This window comes from Pristiophorus japonicus, chromosome 14 (genome assembly GCF_044704955.1).
Source record: "Pristiophorus japonicus isolate sPriJap1 chromosome 14, sPriJap1.hap1, whole genome shotgun sequence".
NCBI lineage: Eukaryota > Metazoa > Chordata > Chondrichthyes > Pristiophoridae > Pristiophorus > Pristiophorus japonicus.
The window spans coordinates 175,798,261-175,818,769 of record NC_091990.1 but is presented as its reverse complement, the minus strand read 5'-3'; the positions used below and the strand labels follow the sequence as shown (position 1 = coordinate 175,818,769).

General features: G+C 42.5%; 1 protein-coding gene across 1 annotated transcript in view; it reads left to right on the top strand.

The window, feature by feature from the left end:
* otog (otogelin) overlaps positions 1–20,509 on the top strand; it is a 350,354-nt gene that overhangs the window by 16,442 nt on the left and 313,403 nt on the right. Inside the window, exons 5-10 of the mRNA XM_070898763.1 lie at positions 7–212; positions 9,581–9,711; positions 13,432–13,538; positions 13,804–13,913; positions 14,698–14,823; positions 15,961–16,069. Coding sequence (XP_070754864.1) covers positions 7–212; positions 9,581–9,711; positions 13,432–13,538; positions 13,804–13,913; positions 14,698–14,823; positions 15,961–16,069 — 789 coding nt within the window. The remainder of the gene's footprint in view (positions 1–6; positions 213–9,580; positions 9,712–13,431; positions 13,539–13,803; positions 13,914–14,697; positions 14,824–15,960; positions 16,070–20,509) is intronic.

Below are 20,509 nucleotides of genomic sequence, written 5' to 3'. Positions count from 1 at the left end.
CCCCAGTGTTCAACTACCTTACATTATTGGAAACCTAAAGTTTGAACAAATAGCCGGATATGTACTGGTTAGACATCACCATGGATTTTCTCTGGCGTGGGATGGTAGTTCAGGAGTCTACATAAAGATGAACGTAGAGTATGTTGGGAAAACATGTGGACTATGTGGCAACTTCAATGGAAATATGCATGATGACTTGTACACCAGCTATGGTAAGTAATAGAAAATATTAAATCAGGGAAGCACTAATCTGGCCATCTGATTTAGCTGGGTAAAATATAATCTTGGACAAATGTTAGATGTCTGGGTACTGATACCTTTTATCTCCAAGTGCACAAGGCAATGATTTTTTTTTTGTAATTTAAATCTCCTTCATTGGCATCACACAAAGTCATTTCTGCTGGATGTAGAAAAATATCTTAGTTTAAAAAAACACTGTGGAGCAGTGGGCTAATTTATTAGCACCCGGTCTCTGACCTGGACTCCTTTCTGCTGTGGCTTACCATTGGGAGCGCCTGATCATGCAGTTGCCTCTTTATATTTTTTTCCCATCACCCTCCTTCACAGAGCAAGAGAAATGCAATGCTGCAAGAGGTAGAGGCATTCGAACATAGTTTTAATTATGTCATGGCAATGTATGGCCCAGAAGCAGTTTTTTCCTCAGGACAAACTGAACAGAATGTAATCTGAAGTGTTTAGCTTTTTAAAAAATATACCATTGAGGTGGAACATTGGAGGGTCTGTGAGTACATTTTTTATGTTTCACTTCTTTAATTAATTTTTTCTCCCATTGCATTTTTTTCATAATTCCCTGGGACTAGTTTCTGCTTTATTAAAGTGGTAGATTTATGTTATGACTTAAAGGATTTTATGTCATTGCGTCATTGTATTTAGTTTTTGTATTAATTTAATTTTGTAAGCTTTGTTTTCTTTGCATAAAGTTAATGGAACATGGGAACAGGAGTAGGCCATTCAGCTCCTCGAACCTATTCCGCCATTCACTAAGAACATGGCTGATCTGTATCTTAACTCCATCCACCTGCCTTGGCTTCATATCCTTTTATTCCCTTGTCTATAAAAAATCTATCAATCTGATTTAAAATTATGAATTGTGCTAGCATCTATTGCATTTTGTGGGAGAGAGTTCCACATTTCTACCACCATTTGCATGAAGAAGTGTTTCCTAACTGCTCTCCTGAATGGCCTGGCTCAGATTTTAAAATTATTTCCCCTTGTCCTAGAATGCTCCACCAGTGGAAAAAAATTCTCTTTACCTAACCGAACAATTCCTTTCAAAATCCTAAAAACCTTAATCAAATCACCACTTAACCATCTACATTCCAAGGAATACAAACCTCGATCATGTAATCCCTCCTCATAATACGTATCCCTTGAGCCTGTGATATATTCACAGAGCACAAGCACACACAGCTCCTTACATGGAAGCAGCTCTCTCAGAAGTCTCTGGAAACTGTCGAGTTCTGCTTAATGATTAACTATGCACTTGCAGTACACGATACGTCCACATCCACAGTGTGGAGCTACAAACATTACAAGCTTACAGACATTACACTTCTCCCTCCTTAATGAAGAAGCCATCATAAAAAACATCATACATAACTTTCATGTTTCTACGTAACACAGGATATAAACTTTTTTTTCCATATTTACAAATTTAACTTCACCACTTGTTTTCTGTTTCGAAGAGGATACCTTTGCTCTCGAACCGAACCTTCCAAACATGGTGTCGAATCTAAACTCATTCGAGGCTCACCCTGAGGAACGTTTTCCTCCACGGAATTTCCTTGATTTTCATTTGAACTCACTCTAACTTCAGGCTCTTTATTTTCCTGACTCGGACTCAGAATTTCATTCTGATTCTCTCCTGGATTTGTTTCCAGTACATTGAAGTTAGGATTTGCTATTGATGTATCAAAACTATCTGAGTCAGAAATAATTAAATCATTCCCACCTTCAACTCCTTCCATGACTGCAAGTAAAATATGATCAATATGAACAAACCTAACCTGTCCATTATCAAACATCTTTACCAGATATATGCGAGGACCACATATCTTCACCACTCTTCCTGGTAACCACTTTAACCATTTATGGTGATGGTTCTTCACTCTCACCTTCTGGTTTAATTTTACACTTCTCTCTTTTACTCTACCTTTATCATGATTCTCTTTCTGTCTTAATTGTGTCTCTTCTACGGACTGTGCCAAATTTGGCTTTAACAACGAGAATCTGGTTCGTGGCAGTCGTTTGAGAAACAACTCTGCTGGTGTTCTACCAGTAGTTGTATGAGGAGTATTTCGATATGTAATCAAAAAATTAGCCAATTTGTGATCCAGTGACAACTGTCGTTTCCTTGGATTAGGATCTAACATTTGTTTTATGAGGGCACGTTTTATAATTTGCACAGTGCGCTCTGCTGCACCATTCGAAGCAGGATGGTATGGTGGAACCTTGGAATGTTTCACACCATTTTTGCTCGTGAATTGTGCAAATTCTTCTGAATGAAATTGTGGTCCATTATCCAAAACAATTTCTTTAGGGAGGCCAAATGCAGAAAATAATTTTTGCAAAATGTCCAATGTTTTACTTGTTGTTGTTTTCCATATTGGAAACACATCAACCCACTTCGAATGGCTATCAATCACAATGAACAATTGTTGTCCTTCTAACTCAGCAAAATCAATATGTAACCTTTGCCATACCCTGGGAGGCCATTTGTAATGGTACTGGTGGTGGTTGCTTGCTTACCGATTGACATGTCGTACACTGCCTCACGATGTACTCTATATCTTTATCAAGACCTGGCCACCATAAATAACTGCGTGCAAAACTCTTGGTCAAGCACATTCCCAAGTGCTGGTCATGGAGTCTCCTAATAATTTGGACCTGAATTTATTTGGTATAACCACTCTTGCACCCCACATGATACAATCTTTATCGACTGATAATTCATTCCTACGAATGAAGAATGGATGTGAAATCTTTGTCTGTTACCTGGTTTGGCCATCCATTTGCAATATACTCATACACCTTTGACATCACTGGGTCACGTTTGGTTGCTCTACCAATCTCTTCAGCTGTGACTGGCAGTTCATCAATGTATGAAAAATAAAACACTTCTTCCCTATCGGGTGTAACTTGTGATGGGGTAGGCAATCTAGACATTGCATCAGCATTACTGTGATCAGCTGATCGTCTGTATTCAATATCATATGTATATGCTGACAAAATCAAAGCCCATCTCTGCATTCAGGCTGCAGCTAAGGTACTGGGGACTTTGGATGGAGGATTATTGTTAGCGGCTTATGGTCTGTAACGATGGTAAACTTACGACCATACAAGTATTTGTGAAACTTCTTGACCCCAAAAATTAATGCCAAAGCTTCCCTTTCAATTTGCGCATAATTACTCTCACTGGCACTGAGAATGCGTGAAGCAAAAGCAATTGGTCCTCCCCACTACTTAATACATGAGAGATTACTGCCCCAACTCCATACAGAGAGGCATCACATGCTAGCTTAATCTCCTTAGATATGTCATAGTGAACTAACATGGTGCTCTCTACCAATTTGCTTTTACATTCCTTGAATGCTGTATCGCATTCTTTTGACCACTTCCACTGGACCTGTTTTTTCAAAAGTTCATTCAGTGGATGTAATACTGTAGCCAAATTTGGTAGGAACTTCTCATAATAGTTCAAAAGACACAAGAATGAATGAAGTTCAGTTTCATTCCTGGGAGTGGGTGCATTTCTAATTGCATCCAATTTTTCCATGGTTGGATGTAAACCATCTTTTTCTACTCTGTACCCTAAGTACTCCACCGAGTTTTTAAATAACTCACACTTACGAGCAGACACTCGTACTCTGTGCTTCTCTAGCCGTTTGAGGACATCATTCAAAATGTTATTATGAATTTGCCTATTTGGTTGAAATTAGTATGTCATCCAAATAACATACTACCCCTTCAATACCTTGCAAAATCTGGTTCATCACCCCTTGGAATATGGCAGGGGTGGAAGACACTCCAAACGGTAGCCTATTAAATTGATATAGGCCTAGATGAGTATTTATAGTCAAACATGACTTGGACTCCTCATCTAGTTCAAGCTATAAGTAGGCATTCGCAAGATCCAGTTTTGAGAAGATCTGACCACCTGTCAGTGTTATGAACAAATCTTCTATATTTGGCAATGTATTGGGGACATTACCCTCTAGAACCTGGTTTACGGTTACTTTATAATCACCACACAATTTTAACCTGCCATCGGACTTGGGTACAATAACAATGGGTGTAGCCCAATTACATCGATCTATCTTACAAATAATGCTCTCAGTCTCTAGTCTTTTGAGTTCTTGCTCAACTTTCTCCTTGAGTGCATATGGTATGGAACGTGGCTTGTAGTAAACTGATCTAGCGTCTTTCTGTACCCTGACACTCTCCTTGAAGCCTTGGATTGGACTGCCTGTTTCGCAGAACACCTGTGGATACTTCTTGATAACCTCATCCGTTGATGAAAATCTCGCTTCCACACAGAAAATCTTACTCCAATCCAGCTTCAGTGAGCTCAACCAATTTCTTCCTAGTAAGGCAGACTTGTCTCCTTTCACTACTATTAGAGGCAAGTTCTGAAATTGATTTTTATATTTCACAGGTACAGTGATACGACCTATCACAGGAATTTTCTCTCCCGAGTAGCCTCGCAGCTCTATCTTGGATTTCTCCAGTTGGAAATCACGCAATTTGTCACGACATAGTGACTCCGCTACTACACTCACGGATGCACCCGTTAATTTCCATTGGTATCTTGAATCCCGCAACATTTATGTGGATTTTGATGCTTCCCGAATCGCTGTCCGTTAACCTCGTGCTCCTGATGACGTGTAACTCTAACATCTCCTCATCCTGTTGTTGTTCTTCCATGCTATGTAGTCTCTTGGGATTTCTACTCATAGCTTTGAACGCTGGACTCATAGCTTTAAAAGCTGGTTTACCCTTCAGTCTGCATGCCTTCGCAAGATGCCCAGTCTTTCGTCAGAAGAAACACTCTGCCTTGGTATGGACAACTTTGAGCAATGTGTTGTCCCAGGCACCTATAGCATGATTTCGACGCTCTGTTAGAATTTCCAGTTTCTGAGACTCTCGGCCACGGCCGTCTTTTACTTTGAACCTGCAGGTGATTTATCTCGGTTAACTGACAACCGTAATCATTATTTAATTCTCGGGGATATTGTTCGGCCATGCTCATCAACCTCGGTGTCTGACAAGCAATCTCAAAAGTCAAGTCATCTGTAGTCAATAACTTCCTTCTGATCACATAATTTTTCACCCCACAAATAAAATGATCCCGTAATGCTCGGTTTTGAAAGTTTCCAAAATTACAGTGCATCGATAGCTTTTTTAATGCTATGATGTAATCACCGATACTTTCATCAGCCTTTTGATTCCGAATCCCGAAACGATAGCTTTCAGCAATTTCTAACGGTTTGGGGTTATAGTGCTGCTCCAGCTTCGTTAAAATCTCTTTACGCGTTGTGTCCTTTGGCTCGTCAGGCACAAGCAGATTTACAAGGGTTTCGTATAATGCCGGACCTGCCTCCGATAAGAAGATCGCTCTCTTACATTCCAACACAGCCCGGTTCTAGACTGCATTGTCTGGAACTTCGATTATGTTATTTGCAGTGAAATACATTTCTAGCTGATCCACATACGCTTTAAAACGTTCCCGGTCGTGTCTATATTCACCCAAATGTCCCAATAAACCTGCCATTTTAATCTCTAGCTGTTCACACTGAGTGCTGTATTTTACCTCGGATTTTGTAGCTTTTTTCCAAAGACAGAAACTTCCAAAGTCTCTCTGTCGGCTGGCTGAATCCTTCACCAACAAAATTTTAGCTTTAAATCATCCGAAAAATCCCATCCCAGTCGCCAACTGTGATATATTCACAGAGCATAAGCACACACAGCTCCTAACATGGAGGCAGCTCTCTCGGAAGTCTCCGGAAACTGCCAAGTTCTGTTTAATGATTAACTATGCACTTGCAGTACACAATACGTCCACATCCACAGTGTGGAGCTACAAACTTTACAAGCTTACAGACTTTACAGAGCCCTGGTAATCTTCTTGTGAATCTGTGCTCCACTGCTTCGAAGGCCCATATATCCTTTCTAAGATGCAGTGCCCACAGCTATACACTGGTCTAACCAGGGCTTTGTATAGCTGTAGCAAAGCTTCTGCTCCTTTATATTCTAGCCCTCTAGTTATAAAGGCTAAAATTGGCCGTTTTGATTATTTTTTGAACCTGACCACTACATTTTAGAGATCTGTGTGCATGGACCCCTAAATCCTTTTGGAACATCTTAGCTTTTCATCATTTTAATAATACTCGGATCTATCCTTTTTTAAAAATCCAAAATGGCTACTTCATCTTCAACAACACAATCCCCTTAGCTTGAGGTGGCACCATGGTCCAGTCCATACATCTCCATAGTCAAAGGCCTTAAAATGGATGTGCAGGGAGCAGGGTTCGTGACTCACGTGCCCTGTTTGCCTGTTGCCAGCATGTGAAATTGGTGCTGGGATCTCATATATTGTGGCAGGTCTGCAGTCAGCACTATTCATTAGCCGTGTTCCTGTCTGAGGGAGTTGGGCTTGACTGATACCACTTAAAGGCAATCTGCGCCACTCCCTGGCACATGCCAACATTCTGCAGTCTACAAGCGGCCCCCCAGTGCCCTGAGCTGCTCGAGGTTGGCCCACCACGATAATCTGAAGTATCCTCACAGGAAACTCCACAGCCTTCCACCTCCTAAGCCGTGGCCACTGGGGAAACACCTCATAAGACTATTAGGATAGATAAACAAGCACACAAGTCAAGCATTAAGGTGTTTCACAAGGGTGATTCTTAATTACGACTTTTAAATATTTGGCACAGATAGAATTGAGTTGTTGGATAAATTATTTTCTGGTGTAGATTTCATGGTGGTGGTTCTATTTGCAGTGAAGTAAGGGCAAGACCCATAAGAATGGACTGAGGGAGGACAATGGGGAGGTGGTAGTATGGACAGTGGTGATAAGGATTGCGGAACTGTTGGTGTATTGGAGATAGGAGGGATGGTTCACACGAAGCACTTTTGAATAAGCTGTTTGTTAAGAGCTCTGGCAGCTAGGGGCACTGGTAGTCGACACTGCTCATCGTCCTCCCCCTCCTGCATTTCTTGCTAGCCAGGTGGTGGTCAGGGCTGGTCCCTCGCGATGACAAAGCTACGGAGCATGCAACAGATGAATACAAAAGTGGATACCCGCTCAGGGGTGTACTGCAAAGCTCTTTCATTTTGAGGCAGCCCACTATGCCAGCACTCTTTCACCCAGAAAGGCAGGTCTCTGCATGGCTTCTGGGAGATCATAGCGATCATCTATAGCCATGGCTGCTGTCACCTGTGCATTTCCCCAGAATAGCGACTGAGCACTTATAACATGATTCATTCTGTCACCGGTCATCATAGAGCACACAATTGGAATTTTGAAGATGTAATTCAGGTCTTTTTTGGGGTGGCGGGCAGTGACTAGTGGGGTACCACAGGGATCAGTGCTTGGGCCCCAGCTATTCACAATATATATAAATGATTTGGATGAGGGAACCAAATGTAATATTTCCAAGTTTGCTGACGACACAAAACTAGATGAGATTGTGAGTTGTGAGGAGGATGCAAAGACGCTGCAAGGCGATTTAGATAGGTTCGGTGAGTGGGCAAACACATGGATAACTTGGATAAATGTGAAGTTATCCACTTTGGTAGGAAAAACATAAAGACAAAGTATTATTTAAATGGTGATAGCTTGGGAAATGTTGATGTACAAAGGGAGCTGATGCCATTGTACACCAGTCATTGAAAGCAAAAACGCAGGTGCAGCAAGCAGTTAGGAAGGCAAATGGTATGTTGGCCTTCATTGCAAGAGGATTTGAGTACAGGAGCAAGGATGTCTTACTACAGTTATACAGGGCCTTGGTGAGACCACACCTGGAGTATTGTGTGCAGTTTTGGTCTCCATACCGAAGAAAGGATATACTTGTCATAGAGGGAGTGCAGCGAAGGTTCACCAGACTGATTCCTGGAATGGCAGGACTGTCGCATGAGGAGAGATTGAGTCGACTCGGCCTGTATTCATTGGAGTTTAGAAGAATGAGAGGGGATCTCATTGAAACATATAAAATTCTGACTGGGTTGGATAGACTGGATGCGGGGAGGATGTTTCCCCTGGCTGGGAAGTCTAGAACAAGGGGTTACAGTCTCAGGATACGGGGTAGGAAATTTAGGACCGAGATGAGGAGAATTTTTTTTCACTCAGAGGGTGATGATCCTGTGGATTTCTTGACCACAGAAGGCTGTGGCGGCCAAGTCACTGAATATATTTAGGAAGTAGATTTCTAGACACAAAAGGCATCAAGGGGTATGGAGAAAAAGCGGGAATATGGTGTTGAGATGGAGGATCAACCAGGATCATATTGAATGGCAGTATAGGCTCGAAGGGCTGAATGGCCTACTACTGCTCCTATTTTCTATGTTTCTATGCCTGGATCAATACAAGGGTACTGTGTAATATGGTTTAGCTAGAGCCTCAAAGATCATGGTTGTGTGCCGCATGCTGCACAGCTTTGCTTGTGAAGAGGCCTCATTGTGGAGGCTTTGGAAGAAGGAGGCAGCCAAGGACGGTAGGAACATCAGCCAGTGGAGCATGAGCAGCCTAAAGTGGATGCAGAGGGCAACCAGCTGCAAGACAGATGTGTGCTGATCTGATATGGGAGACCTTCGCTTGGCCATCACATCTTGTGCATGACATCACAAAGTCCCCCTTCCCATCACAAAGATGCCATCATCCACAGACATATCTTTATGCTCCTCAATGTTCATGCCCCCTCATCAAAGCAACTTCCCAATCTTATCCAGAACAATATATGCATCCACAAAAATTTCATTGCCACCATATCTTTATTTTCAGCCCAGTATGTGAATGTATCTAATGTTTCTTAGTATCATTGATGCCAGTGCGTGACACATGAACCTTTAACACTAACCTAGTGCCCTGCAGGAGCATCACCATCATCATAGGCAGTCCCTCGGAATCGAGGAAGTCTTGCGTCCACTCTAAAAATGAGTCCTTAGGTGGCTGAGTCAATAGGAGAGCCACAGTCCCTGTCACAGGTGGGACAGATAGTCGTTGAGGGAAAGGGTGTGTGGGACAGGTTTGCCGCACGCTCTTTCCGCTGCCTGTGCTTGATTTCTGCATGCTCTTGGCGATGAGATGCAGTAGCATGTAAGCTTCCACTCCCACAATGGTGAGCTCCCAATGACTGGTGTTCCTGGCACCAGCATCTTTCTGTCCTTGTGCAAATTTGACTGACTGTAGAAATCTCAGTGGGGTCAGCCCACTTTTCAGTGAATGGGCACTACTTGTGACCTGCTACTTTTCCACTTGGTTTTCAGCTCAAGTGCATACCCTCAGCTTCAGGAACTATTATTTTTTATCTAATGCAGTATAATTATTAATTTTTTTTAGGTGTATTAACAGAAGAAATAGCTATTTTTGGTAACAGCTGGACAGAAGACATCCCAGATAAGAAACCTTGTCATGTTATTCCCATCAACTACCCAGCACCATGTTCTGGACAAAGCCAAAGCGTAAATGAAGTTAGTTATAAATCGATTTAATTTTAAACCAACAGTTTTATTTGCAAGATATTAAACTATCTGTATGTAGTTCATTGATACCATAGATTATCAAAATATTTTCAATGTTTTAGATCAGAAATCAGCAGTATAAGAATATGACATAAATTGCTTCAATATGTGTTCTTTAAGATATAACGAATTCCGGTAATATACTATTTAATTTCTGCTTAGCAACAATTTTATTTTCCAGAATCTGTAACTGTTAAGATAACAATTTTCAGAATTAGTATATGCACTGTAATGTTGCTTGTGGGTCGAAGATAGGGTTGTGTTTACAATCTGCTGGGATCAAGTGGGGATGGGGGAGCTATTTTATAAAACGAACATTAAGAGCAGAGTGACTGAGGAAGAGCAAAGGTTGGGAATGGAGAAGCTGATAACTGAAGGGGAAACAGTAGCAAGTGCACATAGCCCAAGATCAGGACAGAGGCTGGCTATAAATGGTGAAGATGAGGTTAGCAGTGGAGAGGTTGGCTACAGAGCAGGAAAGTTGAAGTGAGAACATTTTCAGATAAAAATTAGAGGACTACTTAGAAAATAAAGCCCTGTTTCTGGAATCTCCTTCTTCTCTGTAACTATATCATTGTCATGATTGTTGTCCAATCAAGTTTCTAATTATACAAGATTGGCTTTGTGATGGAGCAATGTTTCATCATTTCAAATGGGGAACATTTTATATTTTTTATATATGACTTTAGATAGACAGATTAATGTGAATTTAAAATTTGCTTTGGGAGTAAGCCTAGGCTCATTGGTAGCATTCCTGTTTCTTAGTCAGATGGTTTTTGGTTCAGATCCCACTCCAGATAGCCCTGGTGAGTGAAGATGAGAGTTCCAGTCTATGAATACTGGGTTGGCATCCAGCAGGTACTCGTATAGGATGAAAGCAGAGTGGCAACCCCCCCCTCCCCGCCCCAGCCCACCCCCCCTTCGCATCCAGCCAGTCCGCCTGGTCAGCTTAATGGCCTGTCCGTATAAAAACTAATCTTATTTATGGGAACAATCCACAGCATGATCTGCTTGACGTAAAAGCAGTGGAGAAATGGGTTGCCTCATGCTGCTCGGCAGGGCAGAGAGAAGAAAATGATGAAAGATTGGCTTCAGATTAGTTCTGTTTTCATAGAATCAAAGAATCCTACAGTACAGAAGGAGGCCATTCACCATGCCTGTCCCAGCTCTTTGCAAGAGCTGTCCAATTTAGTCCCACACCCCAGCTTTTTCCCCATAAACCTGCAAATTAGTCCTCTTCAAGCATATAACTTTACAGAATTATGTTATCTCTATGTCAGAGAATTACTTATTGATTGTGCAAGAGCCTCAGGATTCTTTGAATTCCAACTAATCAAATTGCTGATCTTTTTGATGGTGTTTTATTTGCAAGCTCCATCCACTGTCACTCGGACATTAGCAGTACCTCCACAATACCCCACTCCTAGAGTAGCTGCACTTGTAGAAAGTGCAAATTAGAGAATCGGGTTTACAATATTGTAGTCCTATTGCCAACCCACACTCCTTTATAAGTGGGGTTCTGTGCTGTGAGCACAGGATTATGCAATTACCCCCATTAAGAATGATTTCTAGGCTTTCAGCTGTTAGAAAAAAAATGAATCACCAGTTGGTCAAGAATACTCATTCACACCTTATCTACTTAAGTGTTAGAAATTATTAATATCTTAATTGCCTGGCTCTTGAAAATTCCATACAATTGTGAAATTAACCGGCTTCAGCTTTTAATTAAAGATCAGAAGTCGAATAAAAAGACTTGCATTTATATAGTGTTGTAATGTAGGAAACTAATGGATAAGTAACAATGGTGGTCCTTATTTTCTAACTCCACACTGCCTATTTCACGTGAGGTGGTTGAAAGGGTCTCCACGAAGTCCTCATCAGTGTAATGTTTCAACTAGATTCAGTTAATAGTTATTTTGGTAAAGCTTGGGCCCGAATTTGGTCAAAGCCAAGTTCTGCCCATTTTTTGGCGGTCCCCAGAAGTGATTTTTTGCCACCCAGTACCACTGCGGCCAAGTGGGCGGGAGATTCATCCCGCTTTTTTCGGTGGTAACGGGAGCGAAGTGCAGCAGGCGGTGGCGGAGTGCAGTGGGTGGAGGAGGCCTGTCAACTCGGGAATCATTGGCTCCCGCGTTGTGTGCACGCGTGTGCGGCTGTCGAGCTCCGCCCCTCCCCCGAGAAGCGCCGACTAGAGGCCAGAGACTGCTGATCTGAGATCGCTGTGGGGAGTTGGGGGGAAACTGTGAGGGAGGGGGCGAAAAGATCGCTGTGGGAGTGGGGGGAGACTGCGGGGGGGGGGGTGAAGAGATCGCTGTGGGAGTGGGGGGAGACTGGGGAGCGGGTGAAGAGATCGCTGTGGGAGTGGGGGGAGACTGGGGAGTGGGTGAAGAGATTGCTGTGGGGAGCGGGGGAGAGACGGGGGGGGGGGATGGAAGAGATCGCTGGGGGGGAGGGGTGAAGAGATTGCTGGGGGGAGCGTGGGGGGGAGCCGGGGGGGGGGGTGGAAGAGATCGCTGTGGGGAGACTGGGGGGGGGGGGAGGTGTGAAGAGATTGCTGGGGGGAGTGGGGGGAGACTGGGTGGAGGGGGAAAGAGATCGCTGTGGGGAGCGGGTGAAGACTGGGGGGGAGAAAAGGATCGCTGTGGGGAGTGGGGGGAGACTGGGGGAGGGGAAGAAATCGCTGTGGGAGTGGGGGGAGACTGGGGGGGGGAAAGAGATCGCTGTGGGGAGTGGGGGGAGACTGGGGGAGGGGAAGAAATCGCTGTGGTAGTGGGGGGAGACTGGGGGGGGGAAAGAGATCGCTGTGGGGAGTGGGGGGAGACTGGGGGGGGGGAAGAGATCGTTGTGGGGAGCGGGGGAAGACTGGGTGGGGAGAAAGAGTTCGCTGTGGGGAGTGGGGGGAGACTGGGGGGGGGGAAAGAGGTCACTGTGGGGAGCGGGGGAAGAGATCGCTGTGGGGAGCAGGGGGAGACTGGGGGGGTGGGGGTAGAGATCACTGGCCGGGGGGGGGGGGGAAGGGAAGAGAGAGAGTAATAAAATTTTTATTATAGTTCATCAACAAAGGAGTAAATAAGGCTATATTAAACCATTTATTATATTGCCTAACACTAGAAAATACTACAATCCATTTAAAAATACATCAAAATGTGGAGAACTATAAAGATCTGTGTAATATCAAACAAACCTGTCAGCTCTGTGTACATACCGCCCACCTAAGATCCACTTAAAAGCACCTTCTCCAGGACGTTATGCAATTTTGGCGGTATGACATGAATTTAGCACTTTTGGGCAGTATGTGGGCGGTTCTACATGGGCGGGCGGTGAGCATACCGCCCGGCGGTATTTCATTCATGAAACTTCTGCCAGGTGGTATGTCAGCGGCATGTACCTGTTTTTTGATGAAACTTGTATTTTTTGGCGGTAAGTGGGCGGTATGTCGATGAATTTCAGGCCAAACTATGTATTGTGTAACTGTTAATCTTGTTATATGTTTCTGCTTCTGTGAAATTAATCTAACTAGCTACAATTTCCATTTAAGTTTGTATAATGTTATTGTAAAGGTAATGCTGGCTTCCATTTCTATCATGCAATACTTAAGAATTAGAAGCAGTGAATATTTTATTTACACCTAGACTATGAGAGTACTAATATTTTTATAATAATCTTCAGAAAATAAGAAACATGTGTACAGTGCTCCTTGGGTATCCATTTATCCTCTGCCATTCCGATGTTCAACCATATCTGTATATGGCCAGCTGTGTAAATGACCTCTGCATGTGAGTATGTTTAAAAGACTATAAATCTTTATAATATATATTTATTTATTATATGTATTAATAGTTTATTACAATATCTAGCCCATAAATATTTTGTTATGGCAATGGAAGTGTTAAAGAGAATAATTGGTATCATTCTGAAGATCCAGATTCATTGGCTGGATTGTCAGAGCTCGGGGCAAGACTTTTGATTAAATAAAGAAGGCAAGATGACTCTCGCTGTGCAATTACTGTTCTATATTGTTACTTTCCCTCATTCTATCAGGTATGGACCTGATAATGAAACATTGTGTGGAGTGTTGACCGAGTATGCAAGGGCTTGTGCACAAGCGAATCGACCACTACATGAATGGAGACAGCTGTTCAACCAGTGTGGTATGATACAATGACAATAGACATATAGACCAGCTGTACTGCACAGTCTACGTTGATGCAATGGGAAGTCTATGTTGATGCAATGTGATTTTGCCATCACAAATTATGCAATTAAAATTACTGTAGTAACCCCAAGCATATCTAGGCAAGAATTGTGAGACCACTTTCATCAATCCTGGAAGTGAACAACTTAGGAACTGGCACTGTAACTTGGATCTGTGACCCCACTTAGTACTAAACAGGTATTAGTCTGAGATAGATACCTGTGATTTAACAATGCCCATAGAGAACAAAATGTAGAGCAGAGTAAACACGTTGCATTTGCAAAGGGGAACAAGTTAAATTAACTAAATCTGTGTTGAATTTGGAACAATTGGTCGAAAGAAATTTGTACAGGCAACACAAAAACTGCAAGGCTCTAATTATTCTTTGTATCTCATAAATCATAGTTAAAATGTGTGAGCACACTCTCAAATGTTTTGGGAATGTATGATTCATGCAGATATAAGTAGGGGTGCTCCACTGAAATTGAGATGAAGGCACATTGTCGGCAGAAGAGTAGAGGGAATTTTATTCTACATCTAGCCCATGCTGTACTGGAGCTAGAAATATTTGGTGTTGATATTGGGTGCCAAAAGTAGAAAAATGAAGTCCCTCTACTTGATAAACATAAGAATTCACAAATCTCGCACTTTGTAATATAATATAATGAATTATTCATGAATGAAAATCTCAAGTTGTCTTAGTTGTTGACCTGTTGTTTTTTTGTTTTTTTTCCCCGCAGTGACAATTTGTGAAGGTGAATTTGTGCATCGTGAATGTGTCGATTGTTGTCCCGCAACATGTGGCCTGGAACAGGAGTGCATTGACAATGATTTTCACTGCCTTGATGGATGCTACTGCCCTGAAGGTAGATTCATTACTTGCAACATTTAAGCTAAAATTAATGATAAAGCTTCATTTGGTTGCTTGCCCATTGTCGACCTTTCCTGTTCTGGTGTATCAAAAATTGACATGGTTGGGTGACAATGAGAGCACATCAATCTTTATAGCCTTATCATTTAATTGCCTTTAAACTGACCAGTGGATGCGTTTTTAAGCCAAAATAATGGCAATCTATAATAATAATAGTCAGTTTTTGTCTGTCCTGGGTTTTGTCTGTCCTGGGGCGGAGGCGGGGCTGGGAGCACGTGGACTGAGTGACAGTAGCACCGACCAATGGCCGATTGGGGCGGGCTCGGCCTTGCAACCAAGGCGGGGAGTGATGGGTCTGCTCCAATGAGGAGGCGGAAGTGGCAGGGCCAATGGGCGCAGGCACGGGGAGGCAGGGCGTCCCTGGAAGTTGCTGCAGAGCCGAGAAGCGTGTGGTGGGAGCGGCGAAAGAGAAAGAGAATATTGAGAGGTAGGTAGTGAGGGAAGGGGAGAAAGAGAGAGAGAGAGAGAGGGAGAGGGAGGGAGGACATCAGCATTGAATCTATAGATGAAGAAGATGATAACAGTCTAAACAAGTACTGTTGCAATAAAGATACTAATTTGACCACAAATATTTTGCGGGTCTCTGCTAGTTTAAAATAACTGTTGTCCTCGTTTCCAAATGAGAATCTAGGAGGAAGGGAGGGGAAATCAGGATGTAAATGGTTCTAAAAAAGGAAAAAGGTGGGAATAGATTATATTAGTTGAGGGAAAAGTAAACTTTTAGTTAAAATAATAATGTAAAGACAGTGGGAAAAGATGCAATGAATCAGAAATGAAAGGATGAACAGAAGTGTTTATATTTTACTTTTAATTGAAAAAGTGGTTTTAATATCTACTTGTGTAGTTTAGAGTTAATATTCGAGCAACAAAACTCTCCTGTTTGGAATATTATTGCTGAAATATTATTTTGTTCCAGTTTCACCAGCTGACTATTCATGAGATAGTCATTTCCTGCACCCGCTTGCAATCTAAGGCTTAACATGACTTCTAATATACTGACTTATAGAATTTTCTGACACCTATTATTTGCTTTGGAAAATGAGTTATAAATTGATGTAATTGCTTCTCACAGGTTTAATTCATGAAAATGGAACATGTCTGATACCCGCAGAATGTCCTTGTGTGTTTCAAGGTATTCCCTATACACCAGGCTCTGTAATTCGGGAGCAATGCAGCCATTGGTTAGTGACTTATTACTGAAGGAGTCATTTCCATTTTCAGTAGAATTTATTTTACATTAAAGCACTATATATTCCTATATTACATTCCACATATTATATGATGTGTCATAAATGTAATTTCAAGCTTTTATATATCTTTGTAAAATATGGACTTGGTTGGGGGAATTTTGCAAAGAGCTGGACCTCTAATTGCGAAACCAAAGATAAATCACAGAAAAATGAGATACTGAACATAAACAAGTGATAGGAATATGTTAGATATATTTGGGATAATTTTATAATTTAACTCTCCTAGCTAGGAGTCACACCTGCTGGGAGAGCAAATCAGAAATTCAGATGCACGCTGAGCATATTTTCCAACCATTAATTTAAATGGTTGGAGCATTGAGTGAAGGGTGTGCTCGGATTTATGATATGCCTTCCCCGCATGTAAGGCTCCCTGCCAGGAAAGCAAAGTCATAAAAGTACTCTTATTACGTATAACAGGAGTGACATAGCCTTCTATTATTTTGGACCATTTAGGTTCATATGATTGATTCTCCTTCGTGATTCAGAACCCTTTGGCATGCTTTCTTTGACCTATATCTTAAATTCAGGGTCAAATTGTGAGATGGATTTGTGGGGAAAAGACTTGCCTGGAGAGAGGGCTCCAACCTCCATCAACCTGTTCCTGAGTACCTGGAGGGGGAATCAGCCTCATTGCTGTCATGACTTTTTGCCATAGCCTTACACGGTAAATTACAAGCACACTTGGCTGCGCCTCTGGGAATAATAGGGCACTTGTGTGAGTTCCATCGTGACCGAGAGACTTTCGGAGCGTATGTGGAGCGGCTAGAAATGTTTTGCACTGCAAATGGTATCATTGAAGTCCCCGATGATGAAAACGGTAACCGGGTGGTAACCAAAGTACTTGTTCAATTGGTCTGCCATTTCTTTGTTCCTCGTTATGACTTCCCCTAATTCTGACTGCAGGGGACCTACGTTTGTCTTTACTAACCTTTTTCTCTTTACATACCGATAGAAACTTTTGCAATTGACAGTCATTTTCCAACATTCCATTGACTCTGGATCAGTTCCTATCGAGTGGAAGGTAGCCAATGTAACCCCACTTTTTAAAAAAGGAGGGAGAGAGAAAACAGGGAATTATAGACCGGTCAGCCTGACCTCAGTAGTGGGTAAAATGATGGAATCAATTATTAAGGATGTCATAGCAGCGCATTTGGAAAATGGTGACATGATAGGTCCAAGTCAGCATGGATTTGTGAAAGGGAAATCATGCTTGACAAACCTTCTGGAATTTTTTGAGGATGTTTCCAGTAGAGTGGACAAGGGAGAACCAGTTGATGTGGTATATTTGGACTTTAAGAAGGCTTTCGACAAGGTCCCACACAAGAGATTAATGTGCAAAGTTAAAGCACATGGGATTGGGGGTAGTGTGCTGACGTGGATTGAGAACTGGTTGTCAGACAGGAAGCAAAGAGTAGGAGTAAATGGGTACTTTTCAGAATGGCAGGCAGTGACTAGTTTTTATGTTCCCGGCAAGCTTCCTCTCATACTCTCTTTTCCCCCTCCCAATTAAAACCTTTGTCCTCCTCTGCTGAATTCTAAATTTCTCCCAGTCCTCAGGTTTGCTGCTTTTTCTGGCCAATTTATATGCCTCTTCCTTGGATTTAACCCTATCCTTAATTTCCCTTGTTAGCGACAGTTGAGCCACCTTCCCCGTTTTATTTTTACTCCAGACAGGGATGTATAATTGTTGAAGTTCCTCCATATGATCTTTAGATGTTTGCCATTGCCTATCCACCGCCAACCCCTTAAGTATCATTTGCCACTCTATTCTAGCCAATTCACGCCTCATTCCATCGAAGTTACCTTTCCTTAAGTTCAGGACCCTAGTCTGTGAATTAACTGTGCCACTCTCCACCTTAATAAAGAATTCTACCATATTATGCTCACTCTTCCCCAAGGGGCCTCGCACAACATGATTGCTAATTAGTCCTTTCTCATTACACATCACCCAGTCTAGGATGGCCAGCCCTCTAGCTGGTTCCTCGACAAATTGGTCTTGAAAACCATCGCTAATACACTCCAGGAAATCCTCCTCCACCGTATTGCTACCAGTTTGATTAGCCCAATCTATATGTAGATTAAAATCGCCCATGATAACGACTGTACCTTTATTGCACGCATCCCTAACTTCTTGTTTGATGCTGTCCCCAACCTCACTACTACTGTTTGGTGGTCTGTTCACAACTCCCACTAGCATTTTCTGCCCTTTGGTATTCTGCAGCTCCACCCATACAGATTCCACATCATCCAAGTTAATGTTCTTCCTTACTGTTGCGTTAATTTCCTCTTTAACCAGCAATGCTACCCCACCTCCTTTTCCTTTCTGTCTATCCTTCCTGAATGTTGAATACCCCTGAATATTGAGTTCCCAGCCTTGGTCACCCTGGAGCCATGTCTCCATATTCCCAATTATATCATATTCGTTAATAGCTGCCTGTGCAGTTAATTCATCCACCTTATTACGAATACTCCTTGCATTGAGGCACAGAGCCTTCAGGCTTGTCTTTTTAAAACACTTTGCCCTTTTGGAATTTTGCTGTAACGTGGCCCTTTTTGATTTTTGCCTTGGGTTTCTCTGCCCTTCGCTTTTACTTTTCTTCTTTCTATCTTTTGCTTCTGCCCCCATTCTACTTCCCTCTTTCTCCCTGCATCGGTTTCCATCCCCCTGCCATATTGTTTCACCTCTCCCCAACAGCACTAGCAAAAACTCCCTAGGACATTGGCTCCAGTCCTGTCCAGGTGCAGACCGTCCGGTTTGTACTGGTCCCACCTCCCCCAGAACCGGTTCCAATGTCCCAGGAATTTGAATCCCTCCCTTCTGCACCACTCCTGAAGCCACGTATACATCTGAGCTACCCTGCGAGTCCTACTCTGACTAGCATGTGGCACTGGTAGCAATCTTGAGATTACTACCTTTTGAGGTCCTAGTTTTTAATTTAACTCCTGGCTCCCTAAATTCTGCTTGTAGGACCTCATCATGTTTTTTACATATATCGTTGGTACCTATATGCATCACGACAACTGGCTGTTCACCCTCTCCCTCCAAAATGCCATGCAGCCGCTCTGAGACATCCTTGACCCTTGCACTAGGGAGGCAACATACCATCCTGGAGTCTCGATTGTGGCCTTACAATAGAATCCCCTACCACTATAACTCTCCCACTCTTTTTCCTGCCCTCCTATACTCCATCCCCTTTGCAATAAAGACCAAGATTTCATTGGCCTTCCTGATCACTTGCTGTACCTGCATACTATCCTTTTGTGTTTCATACACAAGTACCCCCAGGTCCCATTGTACTGCAGCACTTTGCAATCTTTCTCCATTTAAATAATAACTCATTCTTTGATTTTTTTTCTGCCAAAGTGCATGACCTCACACTTTCCAACATCATAGTCCATCTGCCAAATTTTTGCCCACTCACTTAGCCTGTCTATGTCCTTTTGCAGATTTTTTGTGTCCTCCTCACACATTGCTTTTCCTCCCATCTTTGTATTATCAGCAAACTTGGCTACGTTACACTCAGTCCCTTCTTCCAAGTCGTTAATATCAATTGTAAATAGTTGGGGTCCCAGCACTGATCCTGTGGCACCCCACTAGTTACTGATTGCCAATCAGAGAATGAACCATTTATCCCAACTCCCTGTTTTCTGTTCGTTAGCCAATCCACTATCCATGCTAATGTATTACCCCCAATCCCGTGAACTTTTATCTGGTATAGTAACCTTTTATGTGGCACCTTGTGAAATGCCTTCTGGAATCCAAATACACCACATCCACTGGTTCCCCTTTACCCACCCTGTTGGTTACATCCTCAAAGAATTCCAGCAAATTTGTCAAACATTCCCCTTCATAAATCCATGCTGACTCTGCCTGGACAAATTTTGCTTTTCCAACTGTCCTGCTACTGCTTCTTTAATAATGGACTCCAACATTTTCCCAACCACAGATTTTAGGCTAACTGGTCTATATTTTCTGCTTTTTGTCTGCCTCCTTTTTTTAATAGGGGCATTACATTTGCAGTTTTCCAATGTGCTGGGACCTCTCCAGAATCCAGGGAATTTTGACAAATTACATCTAATGCATCCACAATTCCTGCCGTTACTTCTCTTAAGCCCCGAGGATGCAAGACATCAGGTCCAGGGGATTTATTTGCCTTTCATCCCATTATCTTACTGAGTACCATCTCCTTAGTGATTGTGATTGTGTTAAGTTACTCTCCTCCCCCCCAGCCCCCCCCCACCCCCCGCCACCAGCCCCTTGACTATCCACTGCTGGAATATTGTTAGTGTCCTCTATCGTAAAGATTGATACACAATATTTATTCTGGATTGGAATGAGATTTTTCGTGTTGAAACGAGATTTGCATAGAA